The sequence below is a fragment of the Drosophila miranda genome, chromosome XL, assembly GCF_003369915.1.
Source record: "Drosophila miranda strain MSH22 chromosome XL, D.miranda_PacBio2.1, whole genome shotgun sequence".
In the NCBI taxonomy this organism is placed as follows: Eukaryota; Metazoa; Arthropoda; class Insecta; order Diptera; family Drosophilidae; genus Drosophila; species Drosophila miranda.
Window position 1 is genome coordinate 22,778,467 of NC_046673.1, and position 14,646 is coordinate 22,793,112.

The following is a 14,646-nucleotide window of genomic DNA, read 5'->3' on the forward strand; positions in this document are numbered from 1 at the left end:
GGGATAAGGATTATCTCTTTTGCTTGGCACCCGCCCCAAAAATGATGGTGGTTTCATGACGATTTTGGTGGGTGATGTGCGCTGTGGTGGGTGGTACTGGTGCTCCTTCTCTTGTGTGGCTTATGACGTATGGCTTATGGCTTATGGCGGGTGCGTATCCTAAACAAAGCTGAGCTCATGGCCGCTTGTTGCGTCAATGAACTCAAAGTGCGCGTAAACTCATTCACCATTTATGACGTAGACCGGACAGAAGGCCTTCTCCGTGTTGAGGCTCTGCGGCGACAGTGCACGCCGCCCACTGTCGCCGCCCAGGGCATCTTTCACTTCCTCCTTGCCAGCCTCAGCCTCAATCTTCTCCTGATCTTCAGGCACCGCTCCCGATCCCGATCCCGAACCGGATCCCGAACCGGATCCTGAACCTGAACCCGAACCCGATCCCGAACCTGCCGCCTCTCCAGTGTTGGTGTTGGCACTTTCACCGCTGTCCACCTCCTCGACGGTCTCCAGCTCGCCGCCGGCGAGGGTCGTGGAGCAGTAGCAGTAGGAGAGGTTCGTCTTGAGATCCTCGCAGAATTGCTGCTGCTGCGCAATGCTCTGAATGCGCGAGCGGGCGAATTCTCACATGTACGTGGGCTTCAGCTTGTAGGCCCGCTTCCAGATCTCGCACAGGCACACGGTCGAGTGGAAGCGATAGAATATGGCCAGCGGCATGGACACATGCGTGATGATGGTCCAGGCCCACAGCCCGTAGAAGTTCAGCTGGATGGGATGCGATTCGGCGCGCGATTTCTCCAGCGTACTGATCGCCCACATGGCCAGGTTCACCACCAGCATGAACGTGACGATCTCCCGGCCGGGCTTTTTGCGGATGTGCTCGGGGCTGACGGCCTGGCGGCGACTGGCGTCCAGAATGAACATCGTCTGGCAGGCGGTCTGCACGATGGAGGCCAGGGCATTGATGGGCACCAGCATGTCGTCGCTGCGCAGCGTAAAGTGGCCCGCGATCACCGTGAAAATGTTGTACAGGAAGGAGCCCGTCTGGGCGCCCACCAGCAGGATATCGTCCAGGGAAAAGCTACGGTAGGCATCGTACTGCAGATGCCGGATCTGGATCATCCCCAGCAGAGTGGCGATCGTGGCCGTGCCGTAGATGAGAAGTTCGCAGATGGTCACCTCGGTGACGGCCATCGAGACGAACTCCGGCCGCGAGATCAGCACAAAGAATATGATGAGCGAAATGATGGTCAGCACCAGGATGAGGATGCCCACAAAGAGGCCCTTGTGGGCCCGTGCACAGTCCACGGAGTAGTGGTGGGGCGAGCGCTTCATCGGCGAGCTGATCATGTCCGGGCGTTGCGGCGGATTGCTCTGTGGTCGCGAGATGCTGCGCCACATGACGTACAGGATGGCGGCGCAGATCAGCGAGTACTCGATGGTGCACGGAAAAAGGAAGGGCGAGGCGTCCTGCACCAAAGTTCCGATGATGTTGGTGCGCCGGCACTCGAAGATCTGGTAGGGGCCCTTCAGGCCTCGAGCCACCCTCAAGTGCGCGGTCGGATCGTGCACTGGAATGACGGCATGCCCGCGTGAGTGGCCCGGAATGCGATGCGAGATGCGCAGCGTGCGGTTCTCCGGATTGTAGAAGGTGAGAATCTCGTGCTTCGTCTCCTGGATGAGCACGTTCAGCCAGACGGCCAGATTGGTGCCGATCATGTGCATCAGGCCGAAGCGGGCGATGATCTTGTAGCGGTACACCTTGATCTGCTCGTTGTTCAGGAAGATGAAGTACATCTGGATGAAGATGAAGGCCATTCGGGTGGCCGGCGTCAATGCTAGCAGCACATTGTGGCACTTGGTGTCCGGATTCAGCTCGAAGTACTGCCCAAACTCCAGACCCGAATATATCATGCTGCCAATCCCAAAAGCTATAAAGAACGTTTCAAAAGGCACTTAGTTTCCATGGGGACACTGAGAGGAGGCGGAGGACTATCAGGGACACTCACCCACAGCGCCCATGCGCAGATAGAAGCTGCCATAGTGATGCTGCCTGCCCAGGGGCGACAGCAGGGATGGACGCCGCACCTGGATGGGCGGCGGCAGGCGCCGATGGTTCGAGGTGCTGTCCGTGTCCGACTCGTCCATGCTGTCCGAGGTGCTGTTCTTTGTTGTTTTATTCGGTGATGTGGCTGCACAAAGACAAGGATTTATTATGATGCATCTCATTTCCCCCTCACCAGTGGCAGGCGGAACTTACCCATGGGTGTTGGCAGCTTGGGGCGACCCCACAGCAACGTGGCGTACATGAACAGCAGAAAGATCATGCTACCAATATACAAATATAGATAGTATACCTGAAAAGAGTACGAGATTATTGAAATAATTTGAAAGCTATTTGGACCACATTTCAGTTTAAATGTGCTCCATGTTGAGGATTTTCGAATGAAATTCTTTCATTCTTTCAACCGAGGTGCACTATCGAGCGACGCCCGGACATAAATTTGAAGAAGTTACAGTTCTGAAGAGATGGTTTTCTAATCAAACAATATGTTTAATGTCGTGGAATGAACTAAACACGAAATCGTTTTGATTTCGATAAATTTAAGCCGAAAGAAGTTATTTTTGAATGCAAAACTTTGCTCATTCTATGTTTCCCTTTCAAACGATGCTAAGAATTTACCAACACTGTTCACTCACCTCGTAGAACGATGGCGGTATGTAGGTGGAAATGACCTCGGCCATGGGAAATGCCACGCCCATGACCACCAGCAGTTTTCCGTACAGGGCGGAGAAAAGTGTGGCCAGAGCATCGCCACTGCGAAGAGAGAACATCAATTAGAGAGAATCATCTTAGTGATCTGAGGCATCTTCAACTTACGCCTTGACCCTGGGCATTGGCGGATAGACGAACGATGGCCGATGGGTGCGCTTGATGGCCGGCAGGATGGCCGGATAATTGGTCAGCTGGTGCGAGTGGTACATCAAGGCCAGCTGTCCGTCCGCCTGGCTGCCGCTCACCTGTTGGGAGCTGCTCCCAGGGGAAGATGGCGGATCGGAGCTGTCGCCACCGCCACCACCGCCGCCTCCGACGTCGCGATCGCCGTCCCCATCGCCGCCACCGACGACGATGCCACTGGGTCCGGCCGAGGCCTCTACCACGCTGACGCTGCTCTTGCGCGGCAGACTGGACTCGTCGATGGTCACATGGTGCTGGGAGCCGGAGCGGGCCGATGCGCGGCCAGGCGAAATGGCCGCCGTCACATGGGCTGTGGCACCCTCGCCGGAGGCTGCCGACAGCAGCGAAGAGCTGAGGACAGGAGCGGCCATGGCCGGGATATAGCTTTTGCGGCTGTACTCGGGGAAGCCGTCATCGGTGGGCGGTGGCGGCGGCGGGGCATAGCTGCTGGGGACAGTGGGCGTGGGTACGCGAACGCTGTGCGTGTGGTGGTTCTGGTGGTGCGGATGCTGGAACTGGTGCGGCAAATGGTAGTGATGGTGGCTGCTGGTGAAGTGCGTCCGTGGTTGAGTAGTCACTGGCTTCGGCTGTGGCTGCAGCTGTGGCTGTGGCTGTGCCTGTGGCGTTTGGGTCTTCTGCTCATCCTGGAAGCTCAGTGTTGCGATCGGTGGCTCGGCGGTGCTGCTGCTGCTGCTGGAAATGGATGAGGATGTGGAATGCATGGTTGACGTTGGTTCACTGAATGATGGCCCCAAAGCCCGTCCTCGGTTTTGCAGAGGCAGCCACCGATTCGGATTTGGATTGAGATACTGTTGCAGACACAACCACACAGATACAGATACATGGAGAGACAGCTTAATTAAATAATGGACGGAATCGGAATCAGAATCCCCCCTTCGAATCAGTGGTACGTACAAGCATCTCTTTATACGGTGCATGGGTGTGTGGCGGCTTCCATTATATCGGATGCCAGACATTTCCGTCGTCATTGTGCGAACGGACCACAAATGATCACGCGAATGTATCTATGTATATGTATGCTACACTGAGGGGAAAAGCCACCAGTTTGCGAATATATGTGGGATGTAGGATGGAAATTAGGGTTTGCTTACTCCAAAACGAGTCATACAATCCCTTAGGAGCTGGGGCCAGATTACAAAGTATGATTCAGGGAATATTCGACTTCAAAGGACTCCTATAATCTTAAAATATCTTTCACTTCCTTTAACTAGAACCATAAACTATGTTAGATTTTCCCTGTTCTCTATCGTATATCCCTTCATAAATTCCTCTCAGTGTATACATATAGCATATATGTATAAAGATACTCGTATTCCGGAATTTGCTTCGCAAGATTACGATTCATTGAACTTGACTTTCGCTGGATCTGGATGGCCTGTTGAACTTTGAGATCGCTGAGACCTGAATCTGGATCTACGTCTAGATGGATCACTGCTCTGGAAGTCGAGAATACGAGAATAGCACCTATGTATTTATAGACTTGTGTGCTTGGAGGGTACATTTAGGAGGTTGCCTTCCGGATGGGAACCCACTCTACCCCCATTCCCGCCCGTACAGCAGTATTCCATTCCCAAGGGGGGGGACACAGATACACAAACAGCGTGTGCTCGTAAATTGCACTTAATCACAGATGCGATACCAAACAGAAACACACGAAACTTAATGAATGGAAGTTCCCGTCCCGACTGTCCCATTCTCGAAAGCAATTGAGACTAATCGTCGTCTAGTGCCACAGAGCACAAATCTGTACAAATATGTATGGTACAGTGCGTTTCAGTAGCAGTAGATCATAGCCATAGCCAAAGAACTGCGATCGGGTGGCTAGAAAATCAAAGAAAGCTCTGTGGAGGGTCTATAGTAAGGAATCGTTGACTGAACGAGAGCTCTGATATCTTCTAACGAAGAGAATGAACCTGAAGCGATCGACAATCAAGAGATTGAAGGTAGTACTTCGGATTATTGATTGTAAAATGTATCTCATATGTAGCTAGTCTACTGGAATGATTGCACAGATCATTGAGGAATGGGATGTACAGCCACTTATTCATTTGCAAGTATTCTTTGTACTCTGAATGCGAACAGAACAGAATGGAATACCACTGTTGGCCCGCACTGTACTGAATGGAGAGGCAGAGGCAGCTAGCTGTCTGTCTGGCATTAGATGGATGGCACACAATGTTTGTTTGCTGGCCAAATGGAAACATGAAATATGCTCTGGGCTCGTGCATGTGATTGCGATGTTTAATTAAGACGGGGCCACCCACACACCGAACACCAAACACCGCATGACACGGCACATGACCCCCATGAGGGCTGCCTGACAGGTGGTGCTTCAGGAAGCACTCCCCAAATATGAGACTGAATACCTGCTTCACACGCCTCCCATGCCATCCGCGATCATGCCGCGCATCATTTATTCACATTCAAATCACTGACATCCTTGAAAGGATTCTCCTTCCGGAGAAGAGCATGGGCAGGGCATCATTATGGCATATGGAGGATTACGAATGCAAATGCAAACAAGGAACTGGAATCGCAACAAGTTCTAGCCCAGGGCGGGGGGTGGGGCTTATCAAATAACCTTGACATGAGGCCAAAGCACAGCTAGCGACGCAGCCGCCACCATGCAAAATCCAACATGCAACACACGGGAGACGGGGCAAACAATGCTCTAGCGCGTGTCGAGTGCTTGCAGAGTGTATTGTGTGTGTGTGTGTGTGTGTGCCTGTGGTTTGTGTGGGTCATGCACTCAAGCGCACTTGTAATCAGATTTCTAAAAGCGTGCTGCATACTTTATGGCGTCATTCTCCTGTTTTGCTTTTTTTCGTTGGGGTTGTTAACCCGACGATACAACAGCCACAGTCCACAGTCCCCAGCCAGGTCCTGGTCCCTTCCTTCCTTCCCACTCGACTGTTGCATAAATGGATGATGAATAAAGTCCCGGGAGTGCTGTGGGAGTGGGACAGGGACTGGGACTGGGTGCATGCCACAAAGTCACAGAGGGCGAAAGGCGACAGAACCCTTCCAGGGCCCTTCCATTTCCATTCAATTGCAGTGGTGTACAGTGAACACAAACCAGGCAAACCTGGTTGAAAGTTAATTATTGTGTGTCGGGGTCACTTTTAAGGGTCATTCGGCACCGTCCTCGACTGGTTCGGATCTGCGCGTTTCTTCGGTTCACTTGAGCCACTTGATGGTGCACATAACACCAATATGAACATATAGTGCAGCCTCATCTCAGATGATGGTTAAGTTGGGTTAAGACCCTTGGTGATCACTGAATCATGCTTAGGAATAGGTGACCCCGACCACATATCACTATATCTGCATTCTCAATTCCAAGTCGATCGCTCAAATGAATGTAAATGGCAATGGAATGTGGATCAGGGAAGTTTGCATAAAAAGTGACCGACAACACTCGGCTTTCCGCATCAGGTGACCCCGATGACCCGCCCAACCTTTCGTGTCTAGCTTTTGCTCGTACTACAATTTGATTCGCTTATTTCCTGCTCGACTCCCCGGTATTCTCTCAAAATGTCTGCGGCCGGAGGGCATCAAGTATTCATTGGGGCACAAGACATACAAAAGAATTGGCCGCGTACTCTGGCCTGGAAATGTCCATTAGGGGTGGGGAGGAGCCTGGTTCCTGGGAGTCGTTGCATCTGGACAGAGGGCAAACAGAAACCGCAATTGAAACAAAAACGGGACGGACTCTTGTTGGGGTCGTGGCACTCGTCCAAACACAAGGCACAACAAACTTTCAATTGACCTATTTTGCGGTCGGGCTAAGGGTGCGTGGTGCTTAAGTGCGGGCGGTGGTGCGATGGTGCGGTGGTTGTGTGGTGTTTGCGGTGCCTTGCGGCAATTTAGTCCCGTAATACGTATAATGGGCATGGCAACGGCCAGACGACAACATTGTGCTGCAGGAGTCCCCAGGTGACTGGCCGGGAGAATCATGTAGCTCTTTTTTTTTTGCATATATTCCGCTTTGCAACAATTTGTGCATGTCAAGCCAATCGAGTGGCGGCCGGCAGGAGGCAGAAGGTAGAAGGTAGAAGGCAGAAGGCAGGCAGAAGGACCTGTATACGCACTTCAAATGCCGCATACGTCGTGTGACACCGGCTCTGGCTGTGGCTCTGACTCTGGCTCCGGCGTGAAACTTGTCAGGGTGTTGCACTGGAAACGTGATGTTTAATTAATGCACAACGGAATGAAGGGGAGAAGGATGCAGACAACATCAAATGGAGGATGCTGGATAACAGAGATGGGGTTCATGGGGTTGAGGGTTGTGGGTTGAGTCGCCGTACGAGTTAAACAGTTTTTGTAGAGCTATTAGCAGCCGACTAATGGAGGCTGATGACTATGAGAATGCACTGGCTGCCTGGCTGGGAATGTAGTTAGGCGCGAGATTGAGTGCAATGATGAGGATGCTGCTGCTGCTGTTTCTCATAATGATGATGATGATGATGATGAGCAGCTTATGCAATTAGTAAAGTGCTAGAACAAGAACAGCCAGGGGATAATAGACGCCCCAAACGCCAGACACGATGTGACAATTAGATAGGCGTTTGGGGCTGGTAGATTTTTTTAGAGTGAGAATCATCAGTGATTCCATGTGAATTCGATCGATGAAGAGCTCTTCGCGGAGTCCCATCGATTCCACAACTTTAATTTGAAGCTTTTTTTGAATCTTAGTCCCAAATCTAATCAAAAGGAAGCTTAACGTAATGGTAGCCCAAGCAATCTCCATATATTCATATCCGTATTCAAATATCGAATAAATGATCTCCAAAGAATTCCATCGATTGAAAGGAATCTTCTTTAAGTGATCACCCATCCAAATGATTGAAATATCAATCAACCACCCATCCTACAAATCAAATCTTCTATGGGTTCTCCCGCCTCTGGGCTGTGGCTTACCTGACGATCGGCTGATCCTTGATTGTGACTGTGACGGCGGCTGCGGCGGCTGCTGCTGCCGTCTCCGCTAGCTTGGGTGGACTGCTGACCAGTGGAGGACTGCAGACGCGCGGCGGCGTTGTGATCCTTGGCGGACTGTGCATTTGGCGGGCCTGCTCCGGCGGCGGACTGCGCATCAGTGGCGGCGAGGGCATGACCGGAGCCCCCTCGCCCACGGGCGGGCTCTGGACACGCTGGGAGCTGGACTTGATGGATGCCACGGGACTCTTGCCGGAGGATTGCGAGTGCGACTGGGAGTGTGATTGCGACTGCGACTTGATGGATGCCTGCGACTTGATGGATGCCTGCGACTTGAGGGATGCCTGTGGCGAGAGGACGCCCGCTGCAGTGGCGGAGCGCTGGCTGCCGGTGCGGCTGGGACCGCGACTCTCCGAGAGCTTGGGAGAGCCGCTGCCAGGAGCGGAATTGGCTGCCATGGCCGCTATGGCCCCGCTGGTGGACATGATGCCGCCGCTGGCGATGCTCGCGGCTCGTGGGGAGCTGATGCTGTCGGCGTGTCCCTCCTCCCTGTCCACGGATAGGGGATCCTCGTCGTCTTCCTGGGTAATGGGCTCCTCGGAGCGCTCTGGCTCCTCCATGTCCATGCTCAGGGGCGGCGGAGGAATGAAGAGCCCACGTCCTGCTCCTCCGCCCACGCTGTCCTCATCCAACTCCGCAAAGTGCTCTGGCGGTGGGGCAATGATCGAGGAGGCCGAGTACCCGTTGCTCGGTGGAGTGGTAATGGTGGTCGACTCATCCTCGTTGTCCAGCGACCGGCTGTAATCCCTGCCGCTTACGGGCTCTGGTTCTGGTTCTAGCTCCTCCTTGGGCTCCTGCTCCTGCTCTGGCTCCTCCTCCTCTTGCGTTTCGGGCTCTGGCTCTGGTTCTGGCTCTGGCAGAGATCGTGGATTTGGGGAATTGGGCTGTGATTCTTGGTCGCTCTCGGAGGAGGGCGTCAGTGGTGGTATCTGACTGATGTGCTGCGCCGGTGGCGACACCATTCGCGTGAGATTAAGCTCCGGGCAGGGCGGTGGCGTCACCGGTGGCGAGGGTGAGTTCGAGGGGGATTTGGTCAGGGGCGGGGTGACGTTGCCCTGGACATACGACAGATTTGAGGGCAGTGGCGGCAATGGTGGTGGCGGTGTGGACTTGTCCTCATCATCATCATCTTCCTCATCCTCCTCTTCCTCAGCCTCCTCATCTGCTGCGGCACCATCAGCCCCATCCCTAGGCTCCTCTGTCATGGGGGGAGGGGGGATGAGCATCGGCGGCACTGCTGCCGCCTCCTCCGCATCGTCCGTCTCCTCGCCATCGTCGTCTACGTCCGTCCGCAGGCCGGCATCCTCCATGGGGGAAAGGGGCGGCGGCGGAATGAGCTCAAGCTCCAGCACCGAATTGATGGGCGATCCTGGCGGCGAGGTGGCGTCCAGACTCATCTCCATATCGAGGCTCAAGTCCAGGCTGAGCTGCGGCTCCGCCTGCGGATGACCGATCATCGGCGGCGGTGTGGGCGTCGGCGGCATGTCCTCCGCCTCCGTCAGCGTGGGCAGCGGCTGACCGAGCAGCGGCGCCAGCGGCGGTGGTGGCGGTGCCACCAGCAGGAGCATCTCCTCGCTGAGTGAGACTGTTGGGAGGGGCGGCGGTGGCAGTGGTGCATCCCCCGCTGTGGTGATGCTGGTGCTGGTGCTTGTGCTGGCGGCGGCCGTGGTGGTCGCGTTGGTGTCCACCTCCTCGATGTCCGAGTCGATGCCCTGAGCGAAATCCATGTAGAAATTGTCCCGCGAATCACTGGAGCCACGTCGCAGCTTCAGCGACAGATCCGGCGAGCTATCCATATCTCTCACTCTCTCTTTAGTTTTACTATGGGGTTTCGTGCTGCTTTTTTCTTTTTGTTCTTTTTTCAGGGGAAATACCTTCACACTCACGGCTCACATCGGTGGCGCACTCTGTTGCCTGGGCGCAGCGACTGTTGCTGTTTTTTTCTTGCTTTTCTTTTCTTTTGTTCTGTTTTTGCTAGTTTGCTGTTTTTCTGGTCACTCGTTTTCACTCCATTTCACTGCACGCACATTGTGTGTGTATCCCTGGAATGCACACACAAACACAAACATCAGGAAGAGTGTCAGGAAGCTCACACACACACACACACACACACACACACACACACCCATACCCATACAGAAAGAAAAAGCCAGCAGTCAGCATCCTCGCTCTCTCACTCCAAAGCTTGCAAATTCCACTTCCACTCTCACTCCCCATACCCACTCCAACTCCCACTCATGCTTTTACTTCCACTCCTGCTCTCTTTTCCAATCAAAAGCCCGGCTTCTGCTTTCACCACTGCTTGCATGCATATACCGATTTTCTACTCATTCTACTGCTTGCACTCTGCACCATGTCTCTTCCTTTTACAACTGCTTCCACTCACACTCTAGTTTCTTGTACTGCTTCTTCTACTGCTTGCACTGCTGCTCCACTAAATCTCCGGCTTTTATTAATGCTTTCACTCCAGCTTCCAATATTACTCCCACTCTCTTTTTTCTCACTCCATCTCTCTCCCTTTCTCTGTCTCTCTCTTTAGCTGTGTCGAGGGCGGCATGGGGCGTGGCATTGCATTTTGCTGCGCATTTGACTTTTTACGCAACAAATCCTACACACACACGCATACATATGTACGAAGTCCTGCAACAGTGCCTGCTTTACAGATGTGTGCGTGTAAGTGCGTAGTTTGATCAACCACCGCCAGGGGGATGGAGGCGGAGAGAGCATTAATTTGGAAGGGGTTGGAGGGGCACGAGCAGGAGCAGGAACAGGAACAGCAACGGGAGAAAGACCAGGAGGAGCAGGAGCAGGCCAAACGGTTATCTGGAAAAGTTGTTGCTCTATTTCTCTATTTTCTTTCTGTTTGTTGTTGCTGTTGCTGTTGTTTGTTTGTTTGTTTGGTGGGAATCTCCGCTGCGGGGTTGTGTGTGTGTGTTCGGAATGAACTTCGGAATATCATGTACATATGAGGCTGTGTGTGTGTGTGTGTGCAACCCCTCAAAAAAGAGGATACGGATACGGATACTGCGTATGCTTTTGTAGGGCAGGGATTTTTTTGCAAACAACAAAAACCAATGAGACTCATTTGCGGCACAGAAAAAAACAAGCAAAAAAAAACACCCACACACATACACACTGAAGACCGTTAAGAGGGACTGTTAGAAAGCCCATATACTCCTCTTGGAGGGGAACCGTGAAGAATCCCTTGGATGGCAGTACATACTGGATGGAAGCCCTTTAAAAGCCATACACACACTCTTTACACACACACGCACGCACACTCCCGTAAAACCGGATGAATACAGTTCAAATTGCTGCATACCGTTACTCCTGTTCATAGGAGAGAGTACCGTACCGTACCCCTTTGTACCGCCAGATGGACACCAATCTGATCTGTTCTGTTCTGACAAATTAAGGAATTTATATGCTTTTTTGCCAATAGACAGACCGTTAGACGTTAGACGCCTTTCCCTCTTCCAGGATCTTCTCCTCCTTTTTTTACACTGCACTCTGCACTTCGCACTGCATTGCGGTTCGGTTCCTTCGCATGAGTCGCGAGACTCGGTCTCAGTTATGGTTTCTGTTTCGCTGTCGGTTTCCGTTTCGGTTTCGGTTTCGGTCCGGGGCATATACAAACGGGCTTTACGGGGCCACACCACACACAACCAACACACCCAACACACTCAAACACTCACACACTCTGGACAAAAACACACACTTACACGGAGCGCCTGTCGCAGTAGTCGACTCCTGCTGCGGCGGCACTTAATTCTAGAATGAAACGCCATCGGTTCGGGGCGGCAGTACGAAGCCAAAGCTGCGCCATTAGACGACGACAACAACGGCTACAGCCCCACAGTACCCACAGCACAGCCTCTCCTCTGGTATCAAAGAGAGTGTGAGAGAGAGAGAGAGAGAGAGAGCAGGGCAGCGAGAGCGCAGCTGCTGGAGAAGAGAACAAAGCAAAAGCAGTGCACAGACATATGTAGGACAGAGGAGAGGGGGAACGAACGGTGGTTGTCAAACACAATTGAACCGAGCCGGGATTCATAACTACGCACTTGACCGTGTTACGCTCCGTACTTGTGAGAGCTGGCATCGTATCGTATCCTATTTGAAGCCTGAAGGCTTATGGATAATGTGTGTCATGCCTTTAAGCACTATCCCTACCATTCCTTGATATAATAAACAATTGCTAAGATATTGTATTTCAATAATGCAAAACAGATTATACATTTTTAGATCTCTCTATCCCATTGTGCTCTGAAGGGTGGACGTGCTATGGAGCGGCGCGGGGGGGATCTGTGAGCGTGTGAAAAGTGTCACTACGTTGTGATGCCTCAATTGTGACTCGTTTGTGGAGCATCGAGAGCAATAGAACCCGAACGAGCCGAACCGGTAACAACAGAAGTGCGCAGCACCCCCCCAACATGGCATCCCCAATCCCAATCGCGTTCTCATCTGCGTGTTGCCCTGGGATACCACTCTGGCTGTGCTGGAATGTCGCTTACATCAAGGGAATTAGAGAGATGAAACAAAAGCGAAAGAGAGACAGGTGGCGAGAGTAGAAGGGGTTCTGGTGTCAGTGCGTCTCATTGTTGGGCCTCGGAGCCTGCGTAATGAGGAAAACGAATGAGGAAATTCAGCCAGGACTGTCAACTGTGTTGAAACGAATCGGAACTGCCATTTTGTGGAGGAATTCTTCCTGTTATTAAACCATAAGAAATGAACAAAACCTTTTTCACCCCTCTAGCTAGTTGGCTCTTTTTGTACGCTTTTACTTAACACCTTGGAGTATTTGAGGGGTTCATAAGAATTTGGTACCTATTGACATTAATTTACAATCATAAATAGGGTTCTCTTTGGCATATACCAGATATGTACTGCACTTTCATACTTTCAAATTTAAAATCAAACTAACAAAGCAGTTCCGAACGCAGTGCACTGCTTGCATGCAGTGGCAGGCGAAGGAGTGAACAGCGTGTAGTAAACTGCTTGCATACAGTGGCGGGCGAAAGAGTGCCCACAGCGAGCAGCCCACTCCAGATAAAGATTCCAATTCATGCGAAATTCTACCCGCAGCTGATGATTGGGGAGGGGAGGTTCTTATCTCACAAATATAATGCAGATAAGTAAGGGCGCTAGTAAAAAATATTTTATTGCTTGACGCACACAAAGAGCGAAAATGTAATATTAAAAGTCCTAAACAGGGAATCGTGGAATCATATCAGAACAATTTTTAATGGTTAATCCAGGTATTGGGGTTAATAGGGGGATTACAACAAATAAAGATCATCGGGGACCACTTAAACAGACGATAATTTGGTAACATAATCATACATATATAAGTAATTATATATATATCTATATAGTATATACAGACAAACATCGGCTTCAGATCTACTGGTACATTACATATTATCACAATGGACGGCGATGGGCGGACCCCCGCCTCCCGCAGCTCCTAGATGCCGCAGCAGGAACGCTGGCCGGTTCCAGTGTCGTCACCGTTGCCCTCCTCTCCTTCCGACACACTCACGGCGTCGCTCGCATCTAACCGCAGGAGGTTCGGGGGCTCAGCGTCCCGCTCCCGCTGGCATAGATGCTCCAACATCAGCTGGGTGAGCAGCTCGAAGATCTCGGCCACGCCCTCGTTTTCCTTGGCTGACGCCTCTAGGTACTGGGCGCCCACCGTCTGGGCGTACTGGCGGGCGTCCTCGTAACCGATGGCCCGCTGCTCCTCCAGATCAGTCTTGTTGCCCACGATGATGAGGGAGATCTCGGTGCCGCGCATCTGTTTCAGCTCGCGCACCCACGACTTGACCTTCTGGAAGGAGTCCTGGTCGGTGATGTCGTACACCAGCAGCGCTCCGTCCGAGCCACGGTAGTAGATGGGGCCCAGCGCATGGAAGCGCTCCTGCCCGGCAGTGTCCCAGATGTTCAGTTGGGCCCGCCGCTCATCGGGCAGCGTCACCTTCTTGGTCACGAACGATGCCTGCAGAGTGCTCAGGTGCTGGGGGTTAAACTTGTCCTCCATGTAGCGCAGCACCAGCGACGTCTTGCCCACGCAGCCTGCAAGAATCGTAATCGTAGTCGCATCGAATGGATTTCAGGACTCACCTTCGCCCAGCAGCACCGCCTTGAAGTTCAGGGTGGGACCGCTCCTGCTCCTACGCGAGCTCATTGTTCTCCGCTTAATTAACCAACTTTTACTGGCTTATTTTAAACTTTTAATTTTGTTTTGGTCATGGAGGATCCATAAAATGAGACGTCACTCTGATTTTCTTGCCACCATGTCTAGCTCACACACCTTGCAAATTGTACACTTTTCATAGTATTTTCTAGTACATTCCAGTGTATTTTAAGACGCGTTGTGGACCACCCTCTTGTCGAATGCACCAATGTAGAAATACCACTTAGAGCAGGGTGACCGTTTACGGTATTTTTAATACTTTCCGGTATTTTTTGGCGTCCAAAATGAGCCGACGGTATATTTTCGGTATATCGGTATATTTCGGTATATTAAGCAATTTTTCGGTATATAAAAATGACAAAAATGTTTGCAAAATGTTTGCAAAATGTTATTAGATTATTAAATGAAATGAATGAAACAATTATTTCGAATAGCCCAATCAAGTAGGAAATAGATTCACCAATCGTATAAAATTATGTGG

At 51.9% G+C, this 14,646-nt stretch overlaps 2 protein-coding genes across 5 annotated transcripts; both read right to left on the bottom strand.

The window, feature by feature from the left end:
* Positions 1-597: 597 nt before the first annotated feature.
* On the bottom strand, positions 598-11,769 carry LOC108164866 (proton channel OtopLc). 4 transcript variants are annotated; one of them, XM_017300806.2, is made up of 7 exons: positions 11,695-11,769; positions 7,895-10,014; positions 2,876-3,643; positions 2,695-2,812; positions 2,255-2,351; positions 2,004-2,186; positions 598-1,925 (listed from the first exon to the last, which is right to left on the bottom strand). In XM_017300806.2, exons 2-7 carry the CDS (start codon positions 9,766-9,768, stop codon positions 619-621), a joined length of 4,347 nt encoding a protein of 1,448 aa, XP_017156295.1. In that variant the 5' UTR covers positions 9,769-10,014; positions 11,695-11,769; the 3' UTR covers positions 598-618. The 4 variants fall into 4 exon arrangements, with proteins under 4 accessions (XP_017156295.1, XP_017156290.1, XP_017156291.1 ...); XM_017300801.2 differs by having other exon boundaries at positions 2,876-3,646; XM_017300802.2 differs by lacking the exon at positions 11,695-11,769 and adding an exon at positions 11,421-11,594 and having other exon boundaries at positions 2,876-3,646.
* A 1,417-nt stretch (positions 11,770-13,186) lies between these two features.
* LOC108164997 (ras-related protein Rab-21) lies at positions 13,187-14,277 on the bottom strand. Its single transcript, XM_017301028.2, has 2 exons — positions 14,093-14,277; positions 13,187-14,044 (listed from the first exon to the last, which is right to left on the bottom strand). The coding sequence occupies exons 1-2, from the start codon at positions 14,154-14,156 to the stop codon at positions 13,437-13,439; spliced, it is 672 nt and encodes a 223-aa protein (XP_017156517.1). The 5' UTR covers positions 14,157-14,277; the 3' UTR covers positions 13,187-13,436.
* Positions 14,278-14,646: the final 369 nt, after the last annotated feature.

What these genes read in the sequence shown, in the direction of transcription:
- LOC108164866 (XM_017300801.2), bottom strand. Translation starts at nt 9,768, where the DNA reads ATGGATAGCTCGCCGGATCTGTCGCTGAAGCTGCGACGTGGCTCCAGT. An exon ending in TACCGCCATCGTTCTACGAG is followed by an intron (nt 2,352 to 2,694) that starts GTGAGTGAACAG and finishes TACTCTTTTCAG; the next exon opens with GTATACTATCTATATTTGTA. An exon ending in TCTGCGCATGGGCGCTGTGG is followed by an intron (nt 1,926 to 2,003) that starts GTGAGTGTCCCT and finishes CGTTCTTTATAG; the next exon opens with CTTTTGGGATTGGCAGCATG.
- LOC108164997 (XM_017301028.2), bottom strand. Translation starts at nt 14,156, where the DNA reads ATGAGCTCGCGTAGGAGCAGGAGCGGTCCCACCCTGAACTTCAAGGCG. An exon ending in GGCGGTGCTGCTGGGCGAAG is followed by an intron (nt 14,045 to 14,092) that starts GTGAGTCCTGAA and finishes CGATTCTTGCAG; the next exon opens with GCTGCGTGGGCAAGACGTCG.